The following is a 24,965-nucleotide window of genomic DNA, read 5'->3' as shown; positions in this document are numbered from 1 at the left end:
AAAATATTAGTTAATACCTATTCTGTAAAATCATAATGGAATGAAAATAAAAATCAATGATCAGAAACAAAAACCACTCTAACACCTGGAGTTTAAATAATACACCTTTGAATGCTGAATGGAAAGCAGAAGAAATCAGGGGAGAAGTAAAACAAGGAAACTATGTCTTGTAATCTTCATGAATGGTTCTGGTACGTGTGTGTGTACAGTGCCTCAGAGGAGTGCATTTTGACTCCCCATATAGAAGACCCTATAGAAAGCAGTCACATGCCACGCTTTGACAATCACTGCCACGGGTATTGTCCTTTTACAATTTCCCTTGTATAAAAGGTGCCTAGATAAAACATGAACAAAAGACTAAAAATTTGCAATGTTGATTCCTACTAGCTTTCTGTGACTATAATGTGCTAATACAAACATTTTAAAAACTCCAAAATGTTCTCATTCCTTTCTCTATATTTTAAAAATCATTTCTTTAGTCTCCTTTGAGAGAATGTTTCTTTTCTGATCCAAATTTATCCATAACCTTTATAAGGTTAAAATAAAGTAGAAGAAAAAAGTGTGACTAACTTCTTGGCTCTTGAAGTACCCTCTCACTAAACTGCATTTATTAAGTTTAACTTCTTCATTTTTCCTGCCCAATTCCTTTGGAATTTTTTCATCCTACCTGAAAAGAGGAAAGAGAGGGTCTCTGGTGTTTCTTGGGTTTTTAATTTTCTCATGTAGGAGACTTGAATGAAATTATTTTCATTCAAGTCTAATTTCATTCAAGTCTTTAAAGTACAATGAAATAAAGGAAGGGAAGGGACAAAACCAAACCAAACCAATAAAACCCTCCTCTTTCACAAAACAAAACAGAAAACACAACCAATGTAGACAAAGGAGCCCAAATCTTATATAAAAACCCTGCTTATATTGTCACATAAGGTTGATCATATGTCATTCCAGCCTGGCCACAGCCTGCTTGGACTTGCCCTCCAATGACCACCTCTAGAGACCATACCAGGAGACACAAGTGAAGGTCCCATTCACTTGTGTCTGAGATTCTTGGCAGAGATTTTCAAGCCAAATTCTGGCTGTTTCCTCTACAGGAAGTCTGATGACCTGATCTTTCTTTCTGTTGAGCTGATTTTTTGGAAGATTCAGGAACGTTGTCCTCTATGTCCTAAGAGTGCATAATTCATTTATCATATATGAAGGTTTTATGTTATAATTTATCATTATTAATCCAAAAGAGAAAACATCTGAAATGTTATTTCTGTGTATATATGTATGACAAAGGGAAATAGCTTTATTAACATGAGACTATGAATCAGTCATTTTTGGCTCTGATGATTTTTAAAGCATTTTGTAACATACATGAAACAAAGAAGTTCAGAAAATGCAGAATTCGATTTCCAAAGGGTTTACATAAAGAGGTTTAACTAAATAATTAAATTGAATGTGTACTTTATAAAGAGATCTAAAATTGTGATTAGAATGTAATCTAGAATCTGATCTCCTGAACTAATTACTCAAGTTCCATATGTGTAATTCTCATCTTCAGAAAATCACCAGCTGACCCATAAATCATGCTCCATACAGTGGATAGCACAAGTATTGTCTGTGGTCTTTCATGCTGTCCCCATTCTCATGACCATCATGTGTCACTATCCCGCAGGACATAAAGACACGTACACCTCAGATTGTCATGAAGCAGCTTCTTCTTTATTCGGATCCCAACAACAACAACAACCCCCAAAAGGCAGTCTCACCCTCAATATATAAGCGGTCTCATGCATAAGCAATTTCGATCAGATATGTCCACCCAATCCTGTTAAAGGTCAAGCAATCACGAGTTCAAGCATACACGTAGCCAATTGTAATAGCTTCCTATTTTTCTCCAGGCATACCAAGCACGCCCTTTGGCTCCCTGCCAGCCCACAATCATGTGCAGGGTACCAAGTGCAAAGCAGGCTCATACAAGCGGAGGGAGCCTAAACCCCAACCCCTTTTAAAAACAGGGGTTTGAAGAACTTACATATGGTACTTTCCTAGTCAGAACTTCATGCCACAAAACATAAAAGAATTCTTTAAAGATTTCTAGTAAATACACAAATCAAAGACACAAGTAAATATGCATTTATGAGATCAAAGTTTTGACTTAAAGATGTGTGTACAGATGTTAAGGTGGATCAGAAAAGTTCACAGGGGGGAGTGGGGGAGGCGGGGGCAAGATCTGTGCTTAACTTTGCAGAAGGAGTCCTCATTGACCATCCACTGAGACAGGTTGGGGAAACCTCTGGGTAAAGGGAGGAGAGACGCAATGGAGAGGGTGAGAGGAAGGCTGATGGCCGCTCAGAGATCAGCACTGCGTGGCCTGGGCCTGGATTCCCATGCATCCTGCCTCCTGTTCCTTCACTCCATACAGACCAAGTGGGTAAGAACTTAGTGTTCTAAGTAGGAAATATGACAGGGAAAATGCCCTTGTAAGAAGCTCTGTTGACTGAAGCACTGAGTTTCCGTTGCAGAGAGGTGAGAAAGGAGAGCAGTTGACCAATAAAGATGGTAAGAGGATAATCGGTAAGTGAGACACAAACTCGTTTGCTTTCTGGTTGTTGTTAAAGGCAACTGTGGCTGAACAGGCTGAAAGGGAAGAACTTGGATACCTCTGACCTTTCTGATTTGAACCTGTACACTTGATATTTACAACCAATCATTTGGTTCATAATGTTGGGACGGGGGAATAAATTGGGGTGAATGTTTTTAAGTGAATGCGATTGTAAAATAAGCTGATTTGCAGTTCATGTCAAATTTTATGTTTTTTTAGTATTTGTTAATTTCTTTAGCTGTAATTGATAACTAGTGTATGCTTACATATTTCTCCTAGTATTTTAAAAATTGCTTTAAGTTTTAGAAGAATGCAGTCATGTTCAATAAGTTGAAGATAACTGCAATGCTGGTTTCCACTGAAGACAGGAGTAAATCTTTCTCCAAGTTTGCATAAAGGAACTGAGAATATTTTTAAAATTAAATTAGTTAACTGTACCATAGCATCCCCTGTATTCAAGTAAGAGTTCAGTCTTATTCTTTGTTGATGTTTTCTTCATCCCTTAGCTCCCACAAAACACAAAATATAAGTTATTCTAGGTCAGAAGGAGGGATGATTTTTCCTTCTTTCTTGATTAGACAGGTCATGGTTTGAAGAGCCAGAGATTTGACACATCTAGTTCAAAGAAAATACCATGTTACACCACTTTATACTTTGTTTCTGGGTTCATGTTTATACCGTATAGCAGAGATTTCCCCGATAAGCAAGGCAATTTGGCTACAATATTGAAGACATTTCCAATGTCACATTTTGAAAGAGTTGTTCCTTCACATACATTTTGTTAGCTTTATTTTCTTTCACTATTTCTTGTCTTTTTTTTCCCAATAAGTATTTATGGGAATAAAGTTTAATACTTCATGAAAGAAATATAAGATACATACCTGTACAAAGGAAATAGAAGATACAAAGTATTTAGTGACATACAAAATGACTATAAAATGACAAAAGATTAGATTAAAAAGAATAACTTCTAAAAATATTAGAGTTGTGGTTTGGATATGAGGTGTCCCCCAAATTATCTGAGAGTATGGGAATATTGAGAGATTAAATAATTAGTTTATGAGAGCTGTAACCTAATCAGTCCATCCTTGTTTAAATCGAATGCGTGGTAACTGTGGGTAGTGGATTGTGGCTGAAGGAGGTGGGTCATTGGGAGTGTGCCCTGGAAGGCTTCATCTTTCTTTTGGCCCCTACCCCTTTCTCTCTGTCTCCTGGCTGCATGAAGTGAACAACACTCCTCTACCACTCCCTTCTACCATGGTGTTCTGCCTCACCTTGGCCTAGAGCAATGGAGTCAGCTGACCATAGACTAAAACCATGAACTTCTCCAAACCGTTATTGTTGATCACAATGAGAAAGAGCTAACACAGTTAGTTATGTAGCATTCTTTAATAGACATTTGTAAGAAGGAATTTAACCATAGCCTTCTTTCCAAGCCTCCTAAGTTATATATTTAAACGTGTGATCTATTTGAGACAGATGATTAATCCAATTTTTCTAGCCATACCCAAGGTAATATTAATTATTAAACCCTGAGTATACCTACAGGCTGCAATTTAGCCTCCAAATTTGTTGATACTTAGTTTTGAGGCCACTCGAGTATTTATACATTTGTCTGATTTTTAGTATTGTTGTAGGAAGAATTATCTTAACTTTTCAGTGACTTTCTTCTACTTATTGTGAGCAGTGGTTCTTTACCACTTACTTTTTAAATATTAATCTTTCAATCCATTTTCTTTCATTTTGAAATTTATTTATCCATTAAATTTAATTTTTGTGCCTTCTAAAAGTCTCTTCTTTCTCTTCTTGTGGCTTCAATGGAGTGTGTTGAGCTTCAATGGGGAGATAATCAGAGATGTGATTCATAAAAGTCAAAATACTTAATTGGGGCTCATTAAAATGAATAGCTTTGTTCTTTCAAAGAAACTATGATGAAGAAAAAACTTGTAGAACAAGAGAAATATTTGCAAGCAATGTATCTGTAAAAGACTTTCAGAAACTAACAAATTCTTATAACTTGTCAACATAAAAATATAATAAATATAGGGAAAAGATTTGTACACACATGTAAAGAAGATATATGAATGACCTATAGGTGCATAGAATGGTTCTCATCATTAAGAATGCAAATTTAAACCATAAAGACATACCACTAATTATCAAGTTATGCAAGTTATAACAAAAAAAGGCTAAACTGACTTTTGGTGAGGATGTGAAGAAACAAAGTGTTACACATTGCTTGGGGAAAGGGACAATGTTGTTGTGTGATAGTTTTTATAAACTCTCAGTATATGTCCATATGGTTTAGGAGAAATAAGAACAGGACCACACAAGGATATCTACTTGATAATCAAGCAGTCATTATATGTAATAGTCACAATCTGGAAAAACTGCATTTTTATTAAGCAATGAATTGATAACCAAAATATGATAAATCTATGGAATGGAATAATAGATATTATTTAAAATATATTTTTAAAATTATTTTTGTTTTAATTGTAAGGCAGTTGATAACCAATTGATATTTTTTAGAAAAATAGAGTTAAAAAATGCAAAGAGTTCATGCCCAGAAAGAGGCCATATATAAATTCTTAAACATGTCTAAATCCTTTATAAAAGACTAAAATCATACTGATTAAATATATTAGCAATAATGAAATTAAATTTAAAGAAGCAATATGATATTTTGAGATCCTAAAATATGTAGATTAAAAAATTCTGAATGATTCATAAGTAAACAATAAATACAAGAGAAACTAATGAATATTCCAAACTATAGGGAAATGAAAAACTCAACAGAAAAATGGTTATTCTTTCAAATTTCTGGAAAAGTAGTAAACCAACTTTAAAAAGGTATGTGAATGCAAGTTTTCAATATCATGAATACAAGAGGAATTACTGTAGATTCTATACATACTTAAGGTTATCAAGAAAATATTATAAACAATCATTTGGCAGACTGATGATAACTTAGGTATGAAAAGTAAATTTCTTTCAAAATACTATGAAAAAGTGACCGGCAATGTATGAGTGTGCCTTTTCCCCCACATCCTTGCCAACACCTATTGTTGCTTGTATTCTCGATAAAAGCCATTCTAATTGGAGAGAAATGAAATCTTGGGGTAGTTTTGATTTGAATTTCTCTAACTGCTAGAGTTGTTAAACATTTTTTCACATATTTGTTGATAAATTTTTAAGTTTTTTGAGTTCTTTATAATTATGGAGATTAGGGCTTTATCTGAAGTGTGTGTGGTAAAGATTTTCTCCCATTCTCTAGGTTCTCTCTTCACATTATTGTTTCCTTCGCTGAGAAAAAGCTTTTTAGTTTGAATTCATCCCATTTGCTTTTATTTCTTGTGCTTTAGGAGTCTTGTTAAGGAAGTCTGGTCCTAAGTCTATATAATGAAGATTTAGGCCTACTTTTTCTTGCAGGGTCTCTGGTCTAATACCTGGGTCTTTGATCTATTTCGAGTTGAATTTTGAGCAGGTTGAGAGATAGGGATTTAATTTCATCTTGCTGCATACAGATTTCCAGTTTTCCCAGAACCATTTATTGAAGAGGCTTTTCTCCATTGTATGTTTTTGGCACCTTTGTCTAGTATGAGAAAACTGTATGTATGCGGGTTTGTCTCTGTGTCTTCTATTCTGTACCATTGGCCTAACTGCCTATTTTGGTGTCAATACCATGCCTTTTTTGTTACTATAGCTCTGATACCTCCTGCTTCACTCTTCCTGCTAAGGACTGCTTTGTCTATACTGGGTCTTTTATTTTTCAAAGTGAATTACATGATTGATTTCTCTATTTCTATGAGGAATGTCATTGGGATTTTAATTGGAATTGCATTGAATCTGTATAGGGTTTTTGGTAGTATGACCATTTTGACAATATCGATTCTACCTATCCAAGAATATGGGAGATCTTTTCATCTTCTAAGGTTTTCTTCAATTTTTTTCTTTAGTATTTTGTAGTGTTCCTTGTAGAAGTCTTTCACCTCTTTTGTTAGATTGATTCCCAAGTATTTATTTTTTTGAGGCTATTGTGAATGGGTAGTTTTCCTAATTTCTTTTCAGAGGATTCATCACTTAGAATAGAAATGCATTTGATTTATGAGTGTTGATTTTATATCCTGCAACTTTGCTGAATTCATTTAGTAGTTATAGAAATTTTCTGGTGGAATTTTTTGGATCTTCTAAATATTGAATCATGTTGTTGGCAAATGGTGTAGATTGAGTTCTTCTTTTCCTATTCATATCCCTTTCATTTCTTTGGTCTAATTGCTCTGGCTAGAGTTTCAAGGACTATGTTGAATAAAAGTGGTGAAAGAGGGTATCCCTGTCTTGTTCCAGTTTTTAGATGAAATGCTTTCAATTTTTCTCCATTTAGAATGATGTTGGCCTTGGGCTTAGCATAGATAACCTTTACAATGTTGAGGTATGTTCCTACTATCTCTGTGTTTTCTAGTATTTTGAGCATGAAGGGGTGCTTTCTCTGCATATATTGAAATGGTCATATGATTCTTGCTTATAAGTCTATTGATGTGATGAATTACATTTATTGGTTTCTGGATGTTGAACCAATCTTGCATTCCAGGGATGAACCCCACTTGATCATGGTGCACTGTCTTTTTAAATATGTTTTTGTATGTAATTTCTCAGAATTTTGTGAAGAATTTTTGCATCTATGTTCATCAGGGATATTGTTCTGAAGTTTTCTTTCCTTGATGTGTCTTTTGTTTTGTTTTGCTTTGATATCAGGGTGTACTGGCTTCATAGAATAAGTTTGGAAGGGTACCCTCCTTTTCTATTTCATGGAATATTTTGAGGAGTATTGGTATTAGTTTTTCTTTGAAGGACTTGTAGAACTCAGCTGAGAATCCATAGATCCCAGGATTTTCTTGGTTGGTAGGCATTTGCTAAGAGAAATATTCATTGCATTGAGCTCATTCAATAAATAAATAAAAAGTCAACAAATAAATGACTTAACATTGCATCTCAAAGCCCTAGAAAAAGAAGAACAGATCAATACCAATAATAGTAGGAGACAGGAAATAATTAAAATCAGAGCTGAAAACAATGAAATTGAAACAAAAGAAAAAAATGAAAAAATAGACAAAAAATAAATTTGGTTCTTTGAAAAATAAACAAAATTGATAAACCACTAGCCACAGTAACAAAGAGGAGAGAGAAAACTCAAATTACTAAAACTGGTGATGAAAAACTAAATATCACTTCAGACATTATTGGAATACAAAATAAAATTAGAAGCTATTTTGAAAAACCTATACTCCAACAAATAGAAAATCTTGAAGCCATTGACAAATTTCTAGAGACATATGATCCACCCAAACTGAATCAGGAGGACATACTCAATTTAAATTGATCAATTTCAAGCAATCAAGTAGAAGATGCCATTAAAAGCCTTCCAACTGAGGACATTTTCTGACAACAGACTTGCCTTGTAAGGAGTGTTAAATAAGGTTCTCAGGGATAAAAGAAAAAAAATGAAATAAGAATCTTAAACCTACTTTAAAAGAAGAATATCAAAGAAAGAATAATTGAAAGTAAAATAAATTCTTGTATTTTTCTTTTTCTGAAGAAGTTAGCGTGAAACAATAACAGTACGTCGGGTGATAAAAGAATATGGAAAAGTAAGGCAGTGAAAGTGATATTAGAAGAGATAGAAGAGGGAAGATTGAAAACTGCTAAAAGGCACCTACCCAACATGAAAATACAGTACTATTTGAAAGTATACTTACATCATTAAACAATATGTATTGAAAAACTGTATGACTGCTAAAATTAAAAAAAATCAAAGTGTAACTGATAAACCAAATACAACAGAATTATAAAATGTTCTCCAATAAACCAGATAAAGTAGAAAAGAGGTAGAAAAAGTAAGAAAGAACAAAATAATGTGCCTCAGTTAATGTTTAATTAATAAATTAGGTCATGTAAAATATTAACAATAACTGATGACAAGATAGAATAATTACAACAATATACTATAATAAAAGTGATGTGAACAGTCTCCCTTCCTCCTTCCATCTCTTTCTCAAAATGTTTTCTTAAATTCTTATTATTTTGATAGTTTCATTGAAAATAAGTTCTGCAATATCATGACAGTCATTCTAATAACCAAATGACTGCTGAGCTCCTAGCTTGCAGGTTGCTTATACAGCATGAATACTCTGAACAAAAGATAATTCTTATCTCAGGAGGGACAGAGAAGGGTCTTGAGAGAGCTCCCCCTGTTGTTTAGAACAAAAAGCAATTTAACACTCATGATATTTTCTGAATTTTTCCATTTAATGATTTCAAACTGGTCGACCATGGGTAACTAAACATATAGAAAGTTGGATTGCCCATAGAGAGAGCAACCATTCTAAATATATGTAGTGTTACGTTAAACTATCTCTGTACTTTGAATCCCTATGTAGCAAACAACAATCTAAGTTAATATATAAACAAACTGCAACCTAATTCAAGAGTATGTTCTTGTAACAAATACCTGAGTAGCAGTCAATCACAGAAGCCAAGATCCAACCAACCTCAAGTTGCCAAATGGTCAAAATATGTCCATATAAGGCATATACCAGCTCACCCCTCATCACACTGTGAGCTGGGGGAGCTCGATCCCAAATATGAATTTTTCATTGCTCAAATAAACTTTGCTGTATTTAATGTGTCTAAAGATATTCTATTAACAGTGGTAATAATGTGGAGACTTAAAACTATGACTGCTACCAAGGTGAAAGCTTGTGATATTGACATAACCAGCTCTGAAAAAATTCCCCAAGGTTTCCAGTCCCCCTCTAGTTTCCACCAGTGTCGGGGTGCCCGGGACCCCTGGCCCTAGGTAAGGCTAAGATGGCGCCTGGCAGTGAGCCAGAGCAGTTAACTTTTGCACAAACAACTGACATTATTTTGAGGAAGTTCCAGGGATTGGTTGAGTTCCCTCGTGGACAGTGCATGATCACTGCATGTCTGCATTTACTGCCTGTATCTGTTCATGCTCTCCCCTCGTGCTAAAAAGCTGATTGGTTACAGTAATATATATATTGGAGTGTAAGTTCCTCTAAGAGGAAGAAGGAGAACAAAGGGAGAACAAAGAAAGAGGAGAACAAAGAAAGAACTGAGAGGATGGGGGTGCGCGCAATAAAAAGGCTGAAAAGAACCAGGTGTCGTGTCTCTCTGCGGGCGGGGAGCGCGATAGGTGGCGCCGAAACCCGGGAGCTCTACAGGTAAAGTAAAAGGTAAGTATTTATTTTCATATTAAGACCTTGAGTCCGTCAGTGATATTCATATTAAGACCTTGAGTCCGTCAGTGATATTCATATTAAGACCTTGAGTCCGTCAGTGCTATTCATATTAAGACCTTGAGTCCGTCAGTGATATTCATTTCAAGACCTTGAGTCCGGCAGTGCAGGGTAGGGAACCCAGCAAAATTGAGTCTACATAGATAGATGCAGTGGTACCAAATTGTGTGTGTGGTGTGTTATTTTTGTGTTTGTTGTGTGGCTTGTTTGTGTGCTTGGAGCTCTTAGTGCTGTAAGATTTAATCATAGGAACAGAACTGTCTAAGACTGGAATGCAGCAGCCTCTTAGGGAGTTGTTGGGGAATCACGGAACGCCGCTGAAGGCAGAACAGCTTGAGCATTCCTTGATACCATAAAAAAGGTCTCTCCGTGGTTTTTAGATAAAGGGTTGTTAAATATATTCCTCAGTGGAAGCACCTGGGAGAGGATCTACACATAACAAAAAAGCAAAAGCTGTTACCTGTTGGAACTTTAGCCATTTGGTCCCTGATTAAATCTTGCTTACAACATAAAGATAAACAAAATCTACAGGGACCCCTGGAAGAGGGAAGTCAGGTTTTAAAAGAGATTAAAGAGAAACGGTTCTGTTCTCAGAACTCAGAAAGAAAATATAACTCAGAAGGGGAAGATTCAAAAGAGGAATTTCAGGGGGGGAGCTAGAAAGGACATTTGGGAAGCTAACAATGCAGTCTAAGCGCCCTATTAATGATGACATTGACACCGGTGAAGACTCGAGACCTGTGGGCAATAGTTAAAAAACACTCTTTTGTGGAGCCTCTGACTGAGGACAGTCAGGTTTTGGAGAAAATATAAGAGAAAAGGTCTAAAACATCAAAAAGGGCGTCAATAAGATCAGGGACAAACAAAATAAAAATGAAAGTGGGTGTAAGGAACAACTTGTTAGAAAGAGGGAAATCAGTTTAGGGGAGGGTCCCCTAGGCAGAGAGCTCAGCAGCTCCATTCCTTAAAAGTAGTAAAAAGTAATGTTTTGTGATTTTCTGCATTCAAACCTAACCTGATTTCTCAACCAGGTAAAAAAAGGGTTAAAAAGTCCTGGGTGATCCTCCCTCCCCCTGCCTGGCCTTGCTGAAGCCACATTGGAATGTAACTACAGCTTCTCAAGGAGAAAAGGGGGGTAGCCTGAAGATAAGAAAAAAAAAAGAAAAAAAAAAGAGAAGTGTCCATTTTAAACTCCTGGGCCACTACACAAAACTAACTTATTCTTCAGGATTCTTGTTTTGTTTTTTCTTTAATGCTGTATTTTTGAGCTCATAATTTTGATTCAACATACCTAGGTTAATGATTTTTTCTTTTTGATCAGTTCTATTTTTTATTCAACTGAAGTTTTTAAACAGCTGTTTCATTGCAATGAACATTTACCTATAAAGTTACAAGGCCTTTGATTTTGTGTTATGTGTTATGTTGTGCTGTCTAATGTCATGTTTTGTCAAAACTGAGCGCTCTTAAAATTAAAATTTAAAAATGGATCCAAATACTTTTATTCACGTGATTTAAAAAGGTTCAATTTAAATTGGGTAAACTAATAAAAGTAAAATATCTTTAAAAATAACTTGCAAGTCTCCAGGTGGTCAAACTAATGAAATGTTAATGTTAAACAATGTCTAATATCAATTGCTTCTAGGACTTTTCTTCAGCAGGAAAGAGGCAACAGATCCTGTTCAGGACACTTGTCTGATATCTTGGTTTTTATAAAATAAATAAATTGGAGTTAACATGTATGGGATTACTCAAATGTGTTTGTAGAGACGTCTGGTTAATTTACAAAGTTGAAATGCTAATTGTTGAATAACATCAAGTACTTTTAACTCCTTAAATTACATGAGGTATCATACTTAAACCTTATTGGTGTTTTCATAGGTTGGTAAATAAAAGGGTTTAAACTTGCTTTGTGTCATCACTAAACTAAAAACAAGGTTACTAAGAGTTATGTCCTAACAAGTGGAATTCTGTAGACAAAGGGTCCCAAAAGTTTCAACTGTGTTTCAATTAAGAGTACTATAAACAACAAAATATTTAATCTTATTAAAATAGAGTGATTTATCTAAATTCAAAAATTTCATAAGAGTTGTTTCAGAATGTGAACAAAAAGGGGTCAACAAATAGGAAAGAGAAAATAAAGGGTTCTGGGTATGGAAATGTATTTAGTAAAAGGAAAAAGGAAATGTTTCTGGGTAAGAAAGTCTGTGTGTAAGTAAAGGGCAAGTTTCAACAAGTCTGTGTATAACTAAGTTGGTTGTATGTATGTAAAACAGCTAAAGCTATTTAAGGTTTTTCCTAAGGTGAAATACTAATGTTCTAATATAAGCCAAAGTTTAATCTATATGGTAAAATGACATGGTAAAATGGCAAGGATTTCTTAGAAAAACTAATTCATTCTTAACTTTGTGTCTATTAAGTTTTATTCTTTAAAACAATTGTCTTAAAAATAGGGGTTTATACAATTATGGTTAAGCAACTGTTAAAGATTGTACTACGTTATAAAGTCTAAATTTTCTTTAAAAACTAAAATTGGTAAGAACCAATTCCTCACTAAAGTTAAAATAACTCTAACCACAGATGTACCTTATAACCCACAAAAACAAGGTATTGTCGAACATACACATCTCACCCTCAAAAATGCTCTTTATAAACAAAAAGGGGGAATAGAGGAGACCTTCAGGTCCCTAAAGATAAACTTTCTCTTTGTCTCTTTGTTTGGGGTTTTTTAACTCTGGGTAATAAGGGTAACCCGGTGCTTTACTGGAGCTGCGGCTCAGTTTGTGTGTTTCCACGGAATAAACTAACTTACTACCTCTTTTTAGTCTCTTAGGAGGAACAGTTCAACTATGTAACAAAACAACTGCTTCTCTCAATTGTACTTCAGATTTGTGCTATCTCTCAATGTTAAAATGCTTCTAGGTTCCTGCTGGCAGACTTAATGTGTGTTCCTACTTTCTTGCCCATACCAGTTTCTGTTACAGATGATGAATTGCCAGTATTGCTTTCCAGAAATAGGAGAGATTTTGGAATCACCGCAGCAGTCATTACCGCTATAGTTGCATCAGCGGCAGCTGCCACTGCAGCAGCTGTAGCCTTAACTACATCTGTACAATCTGCAGCCACAATCAATAAGGTGGTTCAACAGACTGCTACTGCCTTATCTACTCAGCAGACAGTGGATCAACACTTAAAAGCAGGGATTCTTTTAGTAAACCAGCGAGTGGACTTGCTTCAGGAACAAATGGACATCTTACAAGAACTGTTAAACGTGGGATGTATTTATCGTCTGACGGGACTGTGCGTTACACCTGTAGCTTACCATAACCTTAGCTATGCAGCAAACTTGTCTAGAATCTTGTCTGCTCAGCTACAAACAAATTGGTCTTACGAATTTGATAATCTTACTGCTATTCTTAGATCTCAAATTGTTAGCCTTAATGCTACTAGAGTTGATGTAGCTCCAATGTCTGAAGTGCTAAGTTGGTTATCCTCCTCTTTCAGCTTTGTAAAGCAATGGACAGGAATGGGAGCTCTATGTACACTCATGGTTATTACTGTTATCTTCCTCACACGCCTTATCATGCGCATGCGCCAAGATTATGCTAGAGATCGCATCATCTTCCATCAGGCCATGGCCGCCCTAGAGGCCAGCAGTTCCCCACAAGTATGGCTCACGATGCTGGGCCGGTAGTCATACAGGTAAGGAAGGAGGTGACCTGTACTGACCTAAGACAGGAGCTGTAGCATGCTCTACAGTCATCCGATGACGGGTAAGGACGGTGGTTGACCACTCCGCCTAAGACAGGCACGGTCCCGAGCCTTAATTTTATAATAAAAAAGGGGGAACTGTCGGGGTGCCCGGGACCCCTGGCCCTAGGTAAGGCTAAGATGGCGCCTGGCAGTGAGCCAGAGCAGTTAACTTTTGCACAAACAACTGACATTATTTTGAGGAAGTTCCAGGGATTGGTTGAGTTCCCTCGTGGACAGTGCATGATCACTGCATGTCTGCATTTACTGCCTGTATCTGTTCATGCTCTCCCCTCGTGCTAAAAAGCTGATTGGTTACAGTAATATATATATTGGAGTGTAAGTTCCTCTAAGAGGAAGAAGGAGAACAAAGGGAGAACAAAGAAAGAGGAGAACAAAGAAAGAACTGAGAGGATGGGGGTGCGCGCAATAAAAAGGCTGAAAAGAACCAGGTGTCGTGTCTCTCTGCGGGCGGGGAGCGCGATACACCAGGAGGTAGAAACTAATAGGAGGGAGGTCAAAGAAGAAATGTTATTTGTACTGTTCCTGTCTCCATGTGACTAAGGAATGTAAAAAGGGCAGGAAGGTTTGGGTTGTGAGACAGCAAATTTAAAATATGCACATATGCACAAATATACAAACACATGCACATATACTTATGAACTGTGCTTTTGCTAAATAAACCCAAAGAGATTAATTCAATGAAAGGCAAAGCACTAAAATGTCTTAAAATATTGAAAAATAGTAATGTGCTGGGAATTACCTTTATTCATAGACTAATATTTATGATCTTGAAATATAATGGATCTCTCCTATTTTCTGTCAGTGGTCTCTGATAAACCACATATTTCCACTCCTAGATTAGTAAAAATTAATACATGCAAGCTTTCATTAGGATTGACTTTATTTTCTGAAATTGTAAGTTTTTGCTGTTAATTCTGAGGTATAGTATCAATGTTTTGCTTTTCTTTCACACTTGAAGTTTGTTCTTTTTTCATACTTGGAGTTGGCTGTTTTTTCATCGTCGAAGTTTGAAAACTTTTCTTTTCTTTCTTAGTTGCAGTTTGGAAACTTTTCTTTTCTTTCTTACTTGGAGTTGTAAAACTTTTCTTTTCTTTCTTACTTGGAGTTGTAAAACTTTTCTTTTCTTTCTTAATTGAAGTTTCAGGACTTTCCTTTTCTTTCTCAATCAAAATTCGAACACTTTGCATTGGTTTCGGGGGTGAAATTTCAACATTTTCCTCTTCCATGGGTGAAGTTTTAATAATTGGCTCTTCTGCTTTATTTGATTCCTTAGTTTTTTTCCAGATTAAAAAATAGCAAAGACAGCAAATGCACAACAAAATTGTAAGAAGAATACATATCAGTATTAATAGGTAAATCCACCATGGTGGCTTCCTCCTTCTCTGAGGGGGTGGGCCACTGTCAATGCTACCTCCATTGCCCTCCTTCAGGCAGTTGGGTGGGGCCCAGTCATAGTCACAATGGCAGTGATGTTTATTATTGCAGACCCCTCTCATACTGCAGCTGTCAGGCAAACAAGCATCTTCCCAAAGAGGCATAGGGACACACTTCTTGTGGAGACACATGTATTCTGTACCACACACTGTACCATCTTTCACATTACCAATATCAGTCATGCTCATGCCAAAATGATAGTCTGTTCCCCAGCAGGTGACCCCATTGATTTGAGTCCAATGCACAGTAGTGTGCTCTTCCAGTGAAGGAATTGCTATCACATTCTCACACTGAACTCGCCCACACAAGATATCTGAGATATCGCATGGTACATATCTAGTGTCTTCCACACTACAGTGACCAAAACGGTCACCTCGGATGTTAATTTCCTTGTAACAAATCTGATTTGCATTCTTGGCTTCTTTGCCAAAAATTTTCTTACACTGCTCATCATGGCTGTTGCATCTCTTTTCATAGCAGAAGCTATCGTTCAGGCAAGGGATTCCATCCTCCACATACACGTCATCTGGACACTTAGGTGAAATGCCATTGCACCACTCTGGCAGATCACACTCATTTTCCTGTGCTCTACAGAGTGTGCCTGACGGCCTGAACTTGCAGTCTTTGCAACAAAGCCCTGAAGCACAATCAGCCCCAGGTGTCAGAGTGCAGTTTTGCAAACAACATGTATCATTTGTACATGATTTCATGGAGCCACAGTCACACTGTTCTTCCTCTTCAACCACACCATTCCCACAGCGCTTAAATGTGATGATGTGCTCTGGATTTGGTGCTGTGTGCAGACAAGTACTATTGCTAATGATGTTAAAAAAAGCAGCATAACTGCAGTTGCTGAATACCTCTGCAGGACTAACCTCTTTATTCATGATGCATATGCTTTTCCCACACACACAAGTACTATCATCATCTCGCATCCACAAATTGTGGCCAAGCTCATGTGCCACTGCCGATGCAAATGGAAGCAGTTGGTCACTTAAAATACACTCTAATCCACAATTTCTATTTATGTCACATATTCCTTTATAATGTGATGTAAAAGGCTTTGTATTACAAAAATCTTGTTTTATGACAATATGTGCAGCATCATGACTCACGCGAGAATTAAAGCTGACTTTTTTCCAATTGCAAAATGCACGCAACATTGTACGTGTGCTGCTTGCTATATAGGGGTTTTCTTCATTCCAAATCTCAAGTCCAGTGAGAATCACATCAAGACCCATTATGTTATAAAAGACGTCTACTAAATCAATAGCCATGAGTACCTCCAACTCCACTTTTGAGATATTACTTCCCCGAAAAATGAATTGTTCATGTTCTATCACAATTGCCAATTCGAGAAACCACTGGTGGAGCCATATACCCTCAAGGGAACTTTGCATTAGAGTGGTAGTAGCATTCTTTTGAAACTTCAATTGCCATGCTATTTCTTCTTCTGTTAATCCACATCTGGGTAGGGATTGTGTCTCCTGGCTGTCAATCTTATATACCAAATGTTCAAATGTAGCAGAAAACGTTTTGGGCTTGATCTCATAAGCAATGTCATTTATCTGTAGCATTCCTTGAAAGCCTCCAAAACAAGTACTGAGGGCAACCAGGGATTCTGGGTCCCCTTCCACATAGCCATGATAGAAGCAATCATTTTGGACAAAAGGCATATCCTCAACCAGAGCACCCTGGTCAGTGTAGGTGAACACAGAGAAATCTCTGGATACCAAAACCTTCTTGGTCTTCATATGGACAATGTGTCTCTGGCCCCCAAAGTGCAGGCTGTAGGAGAGCCAGTCTCGAGTGCTTATGTGTCTTCCACGGCCAGTTACTCTCAAGGGTATCACCACTTCTGGGGGATTGCGGTATTGAGAGTGCCCAATCAGGGGCCAACAAGAAAGGAACAGAGACACCAATGGCCAGAACAGGAGGAGAGTGTTCTTCACATGCACCAAGGTCTCACCTACAGTCATTATGAAGAGGGGCTGAGAGCAAAGAAGGGAGGGCAGGAATCTCCACCCTTTGAGCTGGTTGCACGTAGCACTGATATTTAATGGTCTTTTTCTGGCAGAGTCAATCCATCAGAACAGCAACTAAAAGTAAGAACAAAAAGAAGTGCAGAGATGGGGTTTTTGTCTGAGCAGGCCAGAATGAAGGAGAAAGAATAAGCATGGATTAAAATGGAAGAGTGTTTGGTTCCAGATAGTGCATTGAATCTGCTCTTGAGTGTCTTAGGCAGATTCAGCCTCTGATGTACAAAAGAACAGCAATTGGCCACAGATGGTTGATAACTGAACCTTGGTGAAGGTCACATGGATTCATTATACATGTATGTTTATATGTGAACCTTTCCTCCATAAATTTTTAAATCAGAAGTGTGTTTATTGAAAGGAAAACATATCTTCTTTTGATGAGAGAATCTTGATTGACACATAAGAACTTGAAAAAAAAAATGATTTTTTCCCTTTATTTGTATTTCATAGGATCAATTAATCACATTAATCATGAGAAATACAATCTACAAAAGTGCTCACATGTTAATTTTTCTCATGGTCCTTAATATGTAAAGGATTATGTTCATGCCACAAATCAGTACTTGTCCTATCTTCATTGAAACCTGTTAAACCACAAAGTATCCAAACATCACCTCTACTCTAAAAGTACTGGTATCTACTGTAAAGAAAACTATAGTCCAATAAACAAAACAAGAAAGTAAAATTAGAGGAGGGATTATCTTGGGTTGAAGACAGTCACAGATGTTTATATTTGTTTCTGCTCTTAGGAAATAAAACATTTTTCAAAATCTCTGCATAGATTAAGTGGGAAGGAAACCAAACATGCTGGAAAAGCAACAGTGGCAAATGGATAAAAGCTGAAGGCAAAACCAAGTGAATAAAAGATCAGTGAACGCCAAGAGGAGGCAAGAAGTGTGGTAATGTAGCAGTGTTTTTCCAGAACAAAGGGTTCAATCTCCTGGCATTTTTAGGATTAGAGGCCAACTAACTCCCCAAATCAACACTCAAATATATTTATTTCATAAATTAAATAAGTATATAGATAGATATCAATATAAATACAAATACTAGAAAGCTTAGTAATAACATGAAAATGAGAAATCTGCTACTAGCACAGAGTTGATGGGCAACTTTGACTTCTTGCTTTGTACCTTGGATAAGATATTAATAAAACATAGTATGTAGATGCTGAACTGCCTGCTGGGGAAAACATAAGTGAATGATGTAGACCTAAGTAAGTTAGTGGTCTGGATCATACATTTAGGCACAGTATTTGAGGAAAAGGTGCACTTTATGAATTTGGAAAACTGCAGTCAATATTTTGCATAAAATAGTTATTTGGATAGTGAAAATATCCAGTCTTTATCAGATCATTGAAGTAATGAGATTAAGAATTGCTAGTTTAGGCCAGGTGTGGTGGTTCATGCCTGTAGTCCCAGAAGCTCAGGAGGAAGAGGCAGGAGGATGACAAGTTCAAGGCCAACCTCAACAACTTAGTGAGGCCCTAAGCAACTTAGTGAGACCCTGTCTTAAAATAAAAAACAAGAAGGGATTGTGATGTAGCTCAGTGGTAAAGCACTTCTGGGTTAAATTCCCAGTCCCTTCAACCATCTTTAAAAAAAAGAATTGCTGGCTTAGTAGAAAAAAAAAAATATTCCTCTAGGAGAATAAGATCTGCTACAAGCAGTTTAAAACACATGAATGAAATATCACATCCCAGAGTAGGTAACAGAAAATGAAAGTTGCCAGATTCAGTACCTACCATCTCCTAGACCCAGGACCCATTTCTCTCTCTATTTTTTTTTTTTATCTGAATTCTAAGTTCTTTGACTTATTCCATTGAGAATCATTTTGATGTCACTTTTGGAATCTTCCTTTCATGAAATACAGCAACGACCTCTTCTCTATTCACATTTCCTTATGAAGAGAGCCTTATCACTACATAATGTTACGAAAATTTTATCTCATCCAAGCAGAGGAGAAGCTTTCCACTCTCAGAATTGCCATATGCCATACATGCTAGACATTAAGTTTTAATTTACTTTGATCACTAAATCTACTTCCAAACCACTAAACTATCAGCCCTTTTTTTCTTATTCATAAACCAATCTCCAAAATACTTTTATACAAACTACAAAAAAATCAGACAGCTGATTTACCACTTTATTCTCTGCCAAGAACTTTACCCATGTCTTCCTCGTGTTTGCTAAGTATCTGGGCAATCCACACACCACCTAGTATTGTCCTTTTTTTTTTTAACGCTTTTTCATCTCTTCGACCACATTTTGCCATCAGCCTCTAATGATATGAATCAGCACCTTTGAGCACTCCTACTTACATCTTAAAAATTTAACAATTTTATTCGTAATTAAAACTTACCCATTAAATTTATGGAAGACTCATCTTTTCTTTCCATGTTTTCCTGTTGTTCAAGTTCCCATTATGGTATCTGTCATCCCTACAGCCTTGCTCCAGTTTCCATCAGTTCAACCACATTTGACCAAAATCCTCAACTCAATCTAGATTAATGTTTTCACCTGATTTTGCCCCTCCCACAACATGCTACCAATACAACAGGAAAAATAAATCACAGTCTACTTAGGGAAATTTTTATAAGGGGAAAACATAAAATGAGGATAAGATACCCTCATACTTCAGTCTCAAGGATGAAATAATAAACAGATGTTTATTTCAGCCACTCCAATTCTTTTAATAATCTCTTGCTCATCATTCACACTAATTTTTAACTTTCTGATTTTTAAAATTTCTTCACCAATACATAGGAGCCTAAATCAAAAGTGAGCATTGTCTTCACTTTCACAAGTTTTTATTACTATGGAATTCTAATGCTAGTGTGAGTTGGCAAGCCAAGAATTTGTCATTCAATGTATGGTTAATTAAAAATCAGATATTTTAATTAGTCTTTGCTTTGTGTTTGCAGATATGTGGCAGGGAACTCATTTCATCATCATTAAAGCCACAGAATGCCCAGGTGGCTTGGGTAAAATAATCAAGTAACATAAGGGAGGTTTACTTCACACAATTCCAAGCCCCCACAAAAGAAAGCAAAATTCCCAGAAGTAATCCCTAGTAACAACACCTTTAGATTGTGAATAAAATTCTCATTTTCTGATTTGCTCTCCAGTTTTCTCTTGCTAATATATTTGTAATTATGAAGGAGAGTGGATTTTTGTTGTGATGGAAAAAATCATCTATTAACAATCCAACACTCCTGAAAATGAACTTAGATAATTTACATATACCAGAAGCAAGTAATAGGGAGTTAGCCAACTTGTAAACTATTTGAGCCAGACTGTGTTTGCACTTATAACGTTATTTTATACTTTGGACCCAGATACCATACCTCTTGAAAGAATATAACATTTTCATTAATTTTGTATAAGAGTACATTAATAGTTCAGAGACTTCAAAGTAAATGACTATGCATCATCTTTGATAAATATTGTTTATTTTTCTCCACTTTTTTATTCCATTCATTAAACTCTGTATCCCAATTATAACATCCCTTATTGCTGTAATTTTCAGCCTAATTCCGTGTTTTTCAATCTGTGGGTAACAACATAAAAATATAAAAATTTAGTGGCACTGTATTATAAAATGAGTATAATAAGACACTATAAAGGACAGAGATCTTCCTAAAGATCTGAATTTTGAAAAGAATCACAGAGCTGTGTGTGTGTGTGTGTGTGTGTGTGTGTGTGTGTGTATGAGCGTGTATGTGTGCATGGATATGTGTGTTACTTCATGCATAAAAACTGGTACCTTTCTCCTGTAGAAGCAAACACTTGAATGACTTATCAAGAGATGAATTGTTGGATCCTATGATCCTATTTATTACAACCTTCTTCATGGGTCATTTGTAGCACTCATCTTATGGACAAATATTTTTATTTGAGACTTTACATGACAAGGAGAAATAAAAATTTCCTCTTTCAATTGTCTCATATTTAATTGCTAGAATTTAATTGCTAAAACTTGTTTTAGGCATTTAAAAACAAGTGTCTCAGTGCTATAGAACACCTTAAATGACTACATTTCCTTCCCACTCTTTTCCCACAATCTCTGCTAAGCTTTTGGACATGAATGAATCTGATTCCCTTGCCCCATTAAAGTGCACCAGCAATTCATCGTATATTACTAATTTGATTTTCTAACCCTAGCTTATATTGCCCTTCCATATAACATAGTCATTGTATATCTGTACTTTTGCTCATACTTCTACCCTGGTCCAAGGGTATTTCTTCCACATCAAACTACATTATAAAACATTTGAAATATATCAAACTACATGGATCTTCAAAGCCATCTACAACATATTCCATGGAAAACAGACATTTACATCTTCCTTTTTAAGGTCACTGAATAACATGGGGACATTTCATATCTGTGCATAAGTATGCATAATAAGAAAAGGCAAAAATCAGAAGTTATAAGAAAAGGGAGAGGAATAAAGTAATAATGTATGAAAGAATTTCATAGGTAAATTGGTGAGCTAGCAGCCTATAAGATGTTGATATAGAACAACAACAGCATTAAACAGTTGGTTCTGGTAAACCACAGTAAAAGCTTAACCATTTATTATACTTGAGCATTTGTCATGGGGATTGTGAGCCAGAAATCATAAATAATGCCAAAGTAAAAGCAAGCAGTTCTATTCGGGTACAGAATAGGTTTGCAAACTGAAATACAGAAGTTCATTCTAGAAACTGAAAGAGTATTTCAATAAGGTGAGTCAGGATTGAGATTTTTATATCAAGAAGGGAAAGAAAGCATGTGTAACTCATATTCTGTACAGCACAACATTCTTGGAAAATGAGCAAGGATTGAGGAAGCCTGGTGATAAGAAAGGGAATTAAATAATGGTGATCATGAGTCCAAAGTAATGTCCACATTAGCATCAGCCTGGCCAGCTTAGAATCTTTCCAGATCAAGAGAATATTGAAAAGTACAAAAACTGTCTTTTGCAAAGTAAGCAGTTAATGTATTTTAGCTGCTATTATCACCAAACACTTTTAAATCTCACTGGGAAGATATTGAACTTGTTGAACTTACTAAGATACTAAGATACTGCAAAGTCAGAATGCATCAGATTTTAGCAGGGACTCTGCCTCTATGCAGTGTTTTCTGGTACTTCAAACTGCTCCTTGTTATCAAAGCTAAAGCTCAGTAAAAAGGTACATGGGTAGATGCTCATTATTTGAGCATCTTGTGAGTCCCCAGATGGCTGACTGGAAGTGAAGTTCAGACCACATAGGTTCATAACTTAAGGAGTGATTCCTTTTAAATGCTCTTGACTTTCCCTCTTGAAATTTCAGTTTTTGAACAGTGGATGTCTTTAACAAGTGCTCCTTCAGTTATCACAAAGACTGTCCAGATGCACAGAGATCCGTAATTATAACATATTTTTGGAAGACCAGGATCATCAATGCCACAACAGGGTCCTTGATGTGACAATTAGTTTTCTTGGACTTAAAGATTCCCTGTATGGATATCTCAGGAACCAGCTGCCTTTCATTCACTGTTTTTTTTTTTTTTTTTTTTACCTCTGCCTCTTCTATTTTTGAGCTAATAACTGAAGGAATTATTGGTTTTTCTTTCAGTGGTGTATTTTTCAGCTCTAAAATTTTCATCTTTTTTTTTTTTTTTTTCTTTTTGGATGCTTTTTTTTTCTGAGTCTGTTTCTTTGCTGATACTATTTCTTAATGTGTTTCAAGTATGATGGCAATTGCTGGTTTAATCATTTCAATGGAGCTGCTTTAAAATTTTTGTAACATATTTCTAACATTCTGATACCTTAGGGTTGACATCTATTCAGTTTCCTTTTCATCTAGTTTTAGTTCCTCCTAGCTCTTGTGTACATAACTCGTGATTTTCATTTTCATTGTGGGTATTTCGTGGATTTTGTGTTGTCATTGGGCCTTACGTGACTCTTTTCTTTCACTTTGATGCTACTCTGGTTGGGGAAGGCTGGATGCTGCCTCTTCACAGCAGATCTGGGTAGCAGTGCAGGTTTACCACGAGGCTGCAGTGACTCCTTATTATATGTGGAAGAGGAACTCTGGCTTCCCACTGGGTCTCCACAGAACCTCCCTCACTGGGAGAGGTAGAAGTGCCCCCTTCCTACACCTCCTGTGGACACCCTGGGACTTGGGGTATCTACTGCTGGGAAGTAGTGAAAGCCCTGACCCTCCTCTGGGCCTCCTCCAGCACCACCAGAACACAAAGGGTGGAACATTCGCTTACTGCTGGGTGACATAGGAACACAGGTTCTCCACATGGTCTCCACTGACACTCAGGTGGGGGAGTCTTAGTATCCTCCCAGTGTACCTGAAAATAGCAGCTACTCCCTTGACCCTGTGTGAGGACACTCTGATGCTGGCCAGGGTTGGGAGGAGGGAACCTGGGACTCCTTACTACACCCTGACCATAGTGAAATTCATAGCTACCCCTGATCTTTTACTGACCATATTTTTTCTTTGGAGTTTTTCAGGTGGAGTAGAGCAATTATGATTTAAAATTTTCCACCCTGATGGGGTGTTCCTCCCTAGCTCATCTGTTTTTCTAGTTGGGCTATACACAATATTCAGGATTTTGGGTTTTACTTAACAAGATTAATTTGGAGAAATATAGTGACTTTCTCTTCTTAAAAGTAGAAAATAGAATAGTTTTTAAATATTTGGATTTTAGCTGCTTAATGGTGACTTGTCTTTGTGATTAAGATCTTACAGTTGTCACCAAGATTATAGGGTTGGAAACAAGCTTTGGAATTTAAGATTATTATTATTAAGTATATTATTTGGTGATAGAACTCTTTAAGACAGTTTAATTCAAGCTGAACTACAAAATTAAGGCCACCAAACTCTATTTTGAAATATAAATCATGACGAAGTATTTCTACTGTAAAATTTTGCATTCTATTGCTCACATAACCAATAGAATCTATAACATTTAATATTATGTGGTACAAATGTATAAAACATCACTATCCTTGTGTTCTACAAGTGATGTTTGAGCAGTGAACTGAACTCCATCAAAACAAACTGTAGTTGTATTTGTGCATGCTTACTATGAAGACATGAAAAGGAAAAAATAGTGGAGAAAGCCCTAGATTCAAGTTAGGGATCAGCAGAAGACTGATTAAGGAGTTTGATAAAACCTGCAAAGGTGGAATGAAAGACTTCTTGGGCATTCCATGACATTTATACTGACCAGGGGCTGACTATTCATGGCATTGTTAGGTAGGAGATAAGGAGCTCTCAGCCCCAGCCAGGGCCCTCAGGACACTTCACTGGAAGTCCCTTACTCTGAGGGGAAACTGTGCCATCTTGCCATTAAGGGGAGAAAATTAGAGAACCACAAGGTGAATTCAAGACCATAAACGGAAAGCCACTTTCTTGGGCATGCACGATAACCCAAGAGACTGACCTGGCTAACATAGCATTAGCATTGCAATTTTTCCCCCGTTTGTGCATTTTCAGAGGGAAAAAGAAACTTATGAATGGGCAGTAGAAAAGAAATTATGTAAAATTCAACTGTCAATCAAGGTGCCAATCAACCCCAGATCTCACCCAGGAGAGAAGAGGGAGAACTAGTAGAGCCCAATGAAAGTGAGCTCCACTGTGTAGATGGGACCTTCAGCTACTCCACAGCTCAGCCCACTCTGGTCTCCCACAAGGTTACTTTTGCTTTTAATAAGCCTCTGCCTTGACTACTAGTTTCTTGCATCTTTCTCGATTCTTTGAGTCAAGAGTTTGGACCTTGGACCCTCTGGAGATACCTACCCTTGTGCTGGTAACGTCACTCCATATGACA

The 24,965-nt window shown here is 36.6% G+C and overlaps 1 protein-coding gene across 1 annotated transcript in view; it reads right to left on the bottom strand.

Moving 5' to 3' along the window:
• Positions 1 to 17,090, bottom strand: part of LOC124982670 (disintegrin and metalloproteinase domain-containing protein 21-like) — a 143,350-nt gene extending 126,260 nt beyond the window's left edge. The window contains exon 1 of the mRNA XM_047549651.1: positions 15,014 to 17,090. Within this exon, the coding sequence (XP_047405607.1) occupies positions 15,014 to 17,090 (2,077 nt within the window). The remainder of the gene's footprint in view (positions 1 to 15,013) is intronic.
• Positions 17,091 to 24,965: the final 7,875 nt, after the last annotated feature.

The sequence above is a fragment of the Sciurus carolinensis genome, chromosome 4, assembly GCF_902686445.1.
Source record: "Sciurus carolinensis chromosome 4, mSciCar1.2, whole genome shotgun sequence".
In the NCBI taxonomy this organism is placed as follows: domain Eukaryota; kingdom Metazoa; phylum Chordata; class Mammalia; order Rodentia; family Sciuridae; genus Sciurus; species Sciurus carolinensis.
The sequence above is the reverse complement of the archived record's forward strand: the minus strand, read 5'-3'. Positions and strand labels throughout refer to the sequence as shown.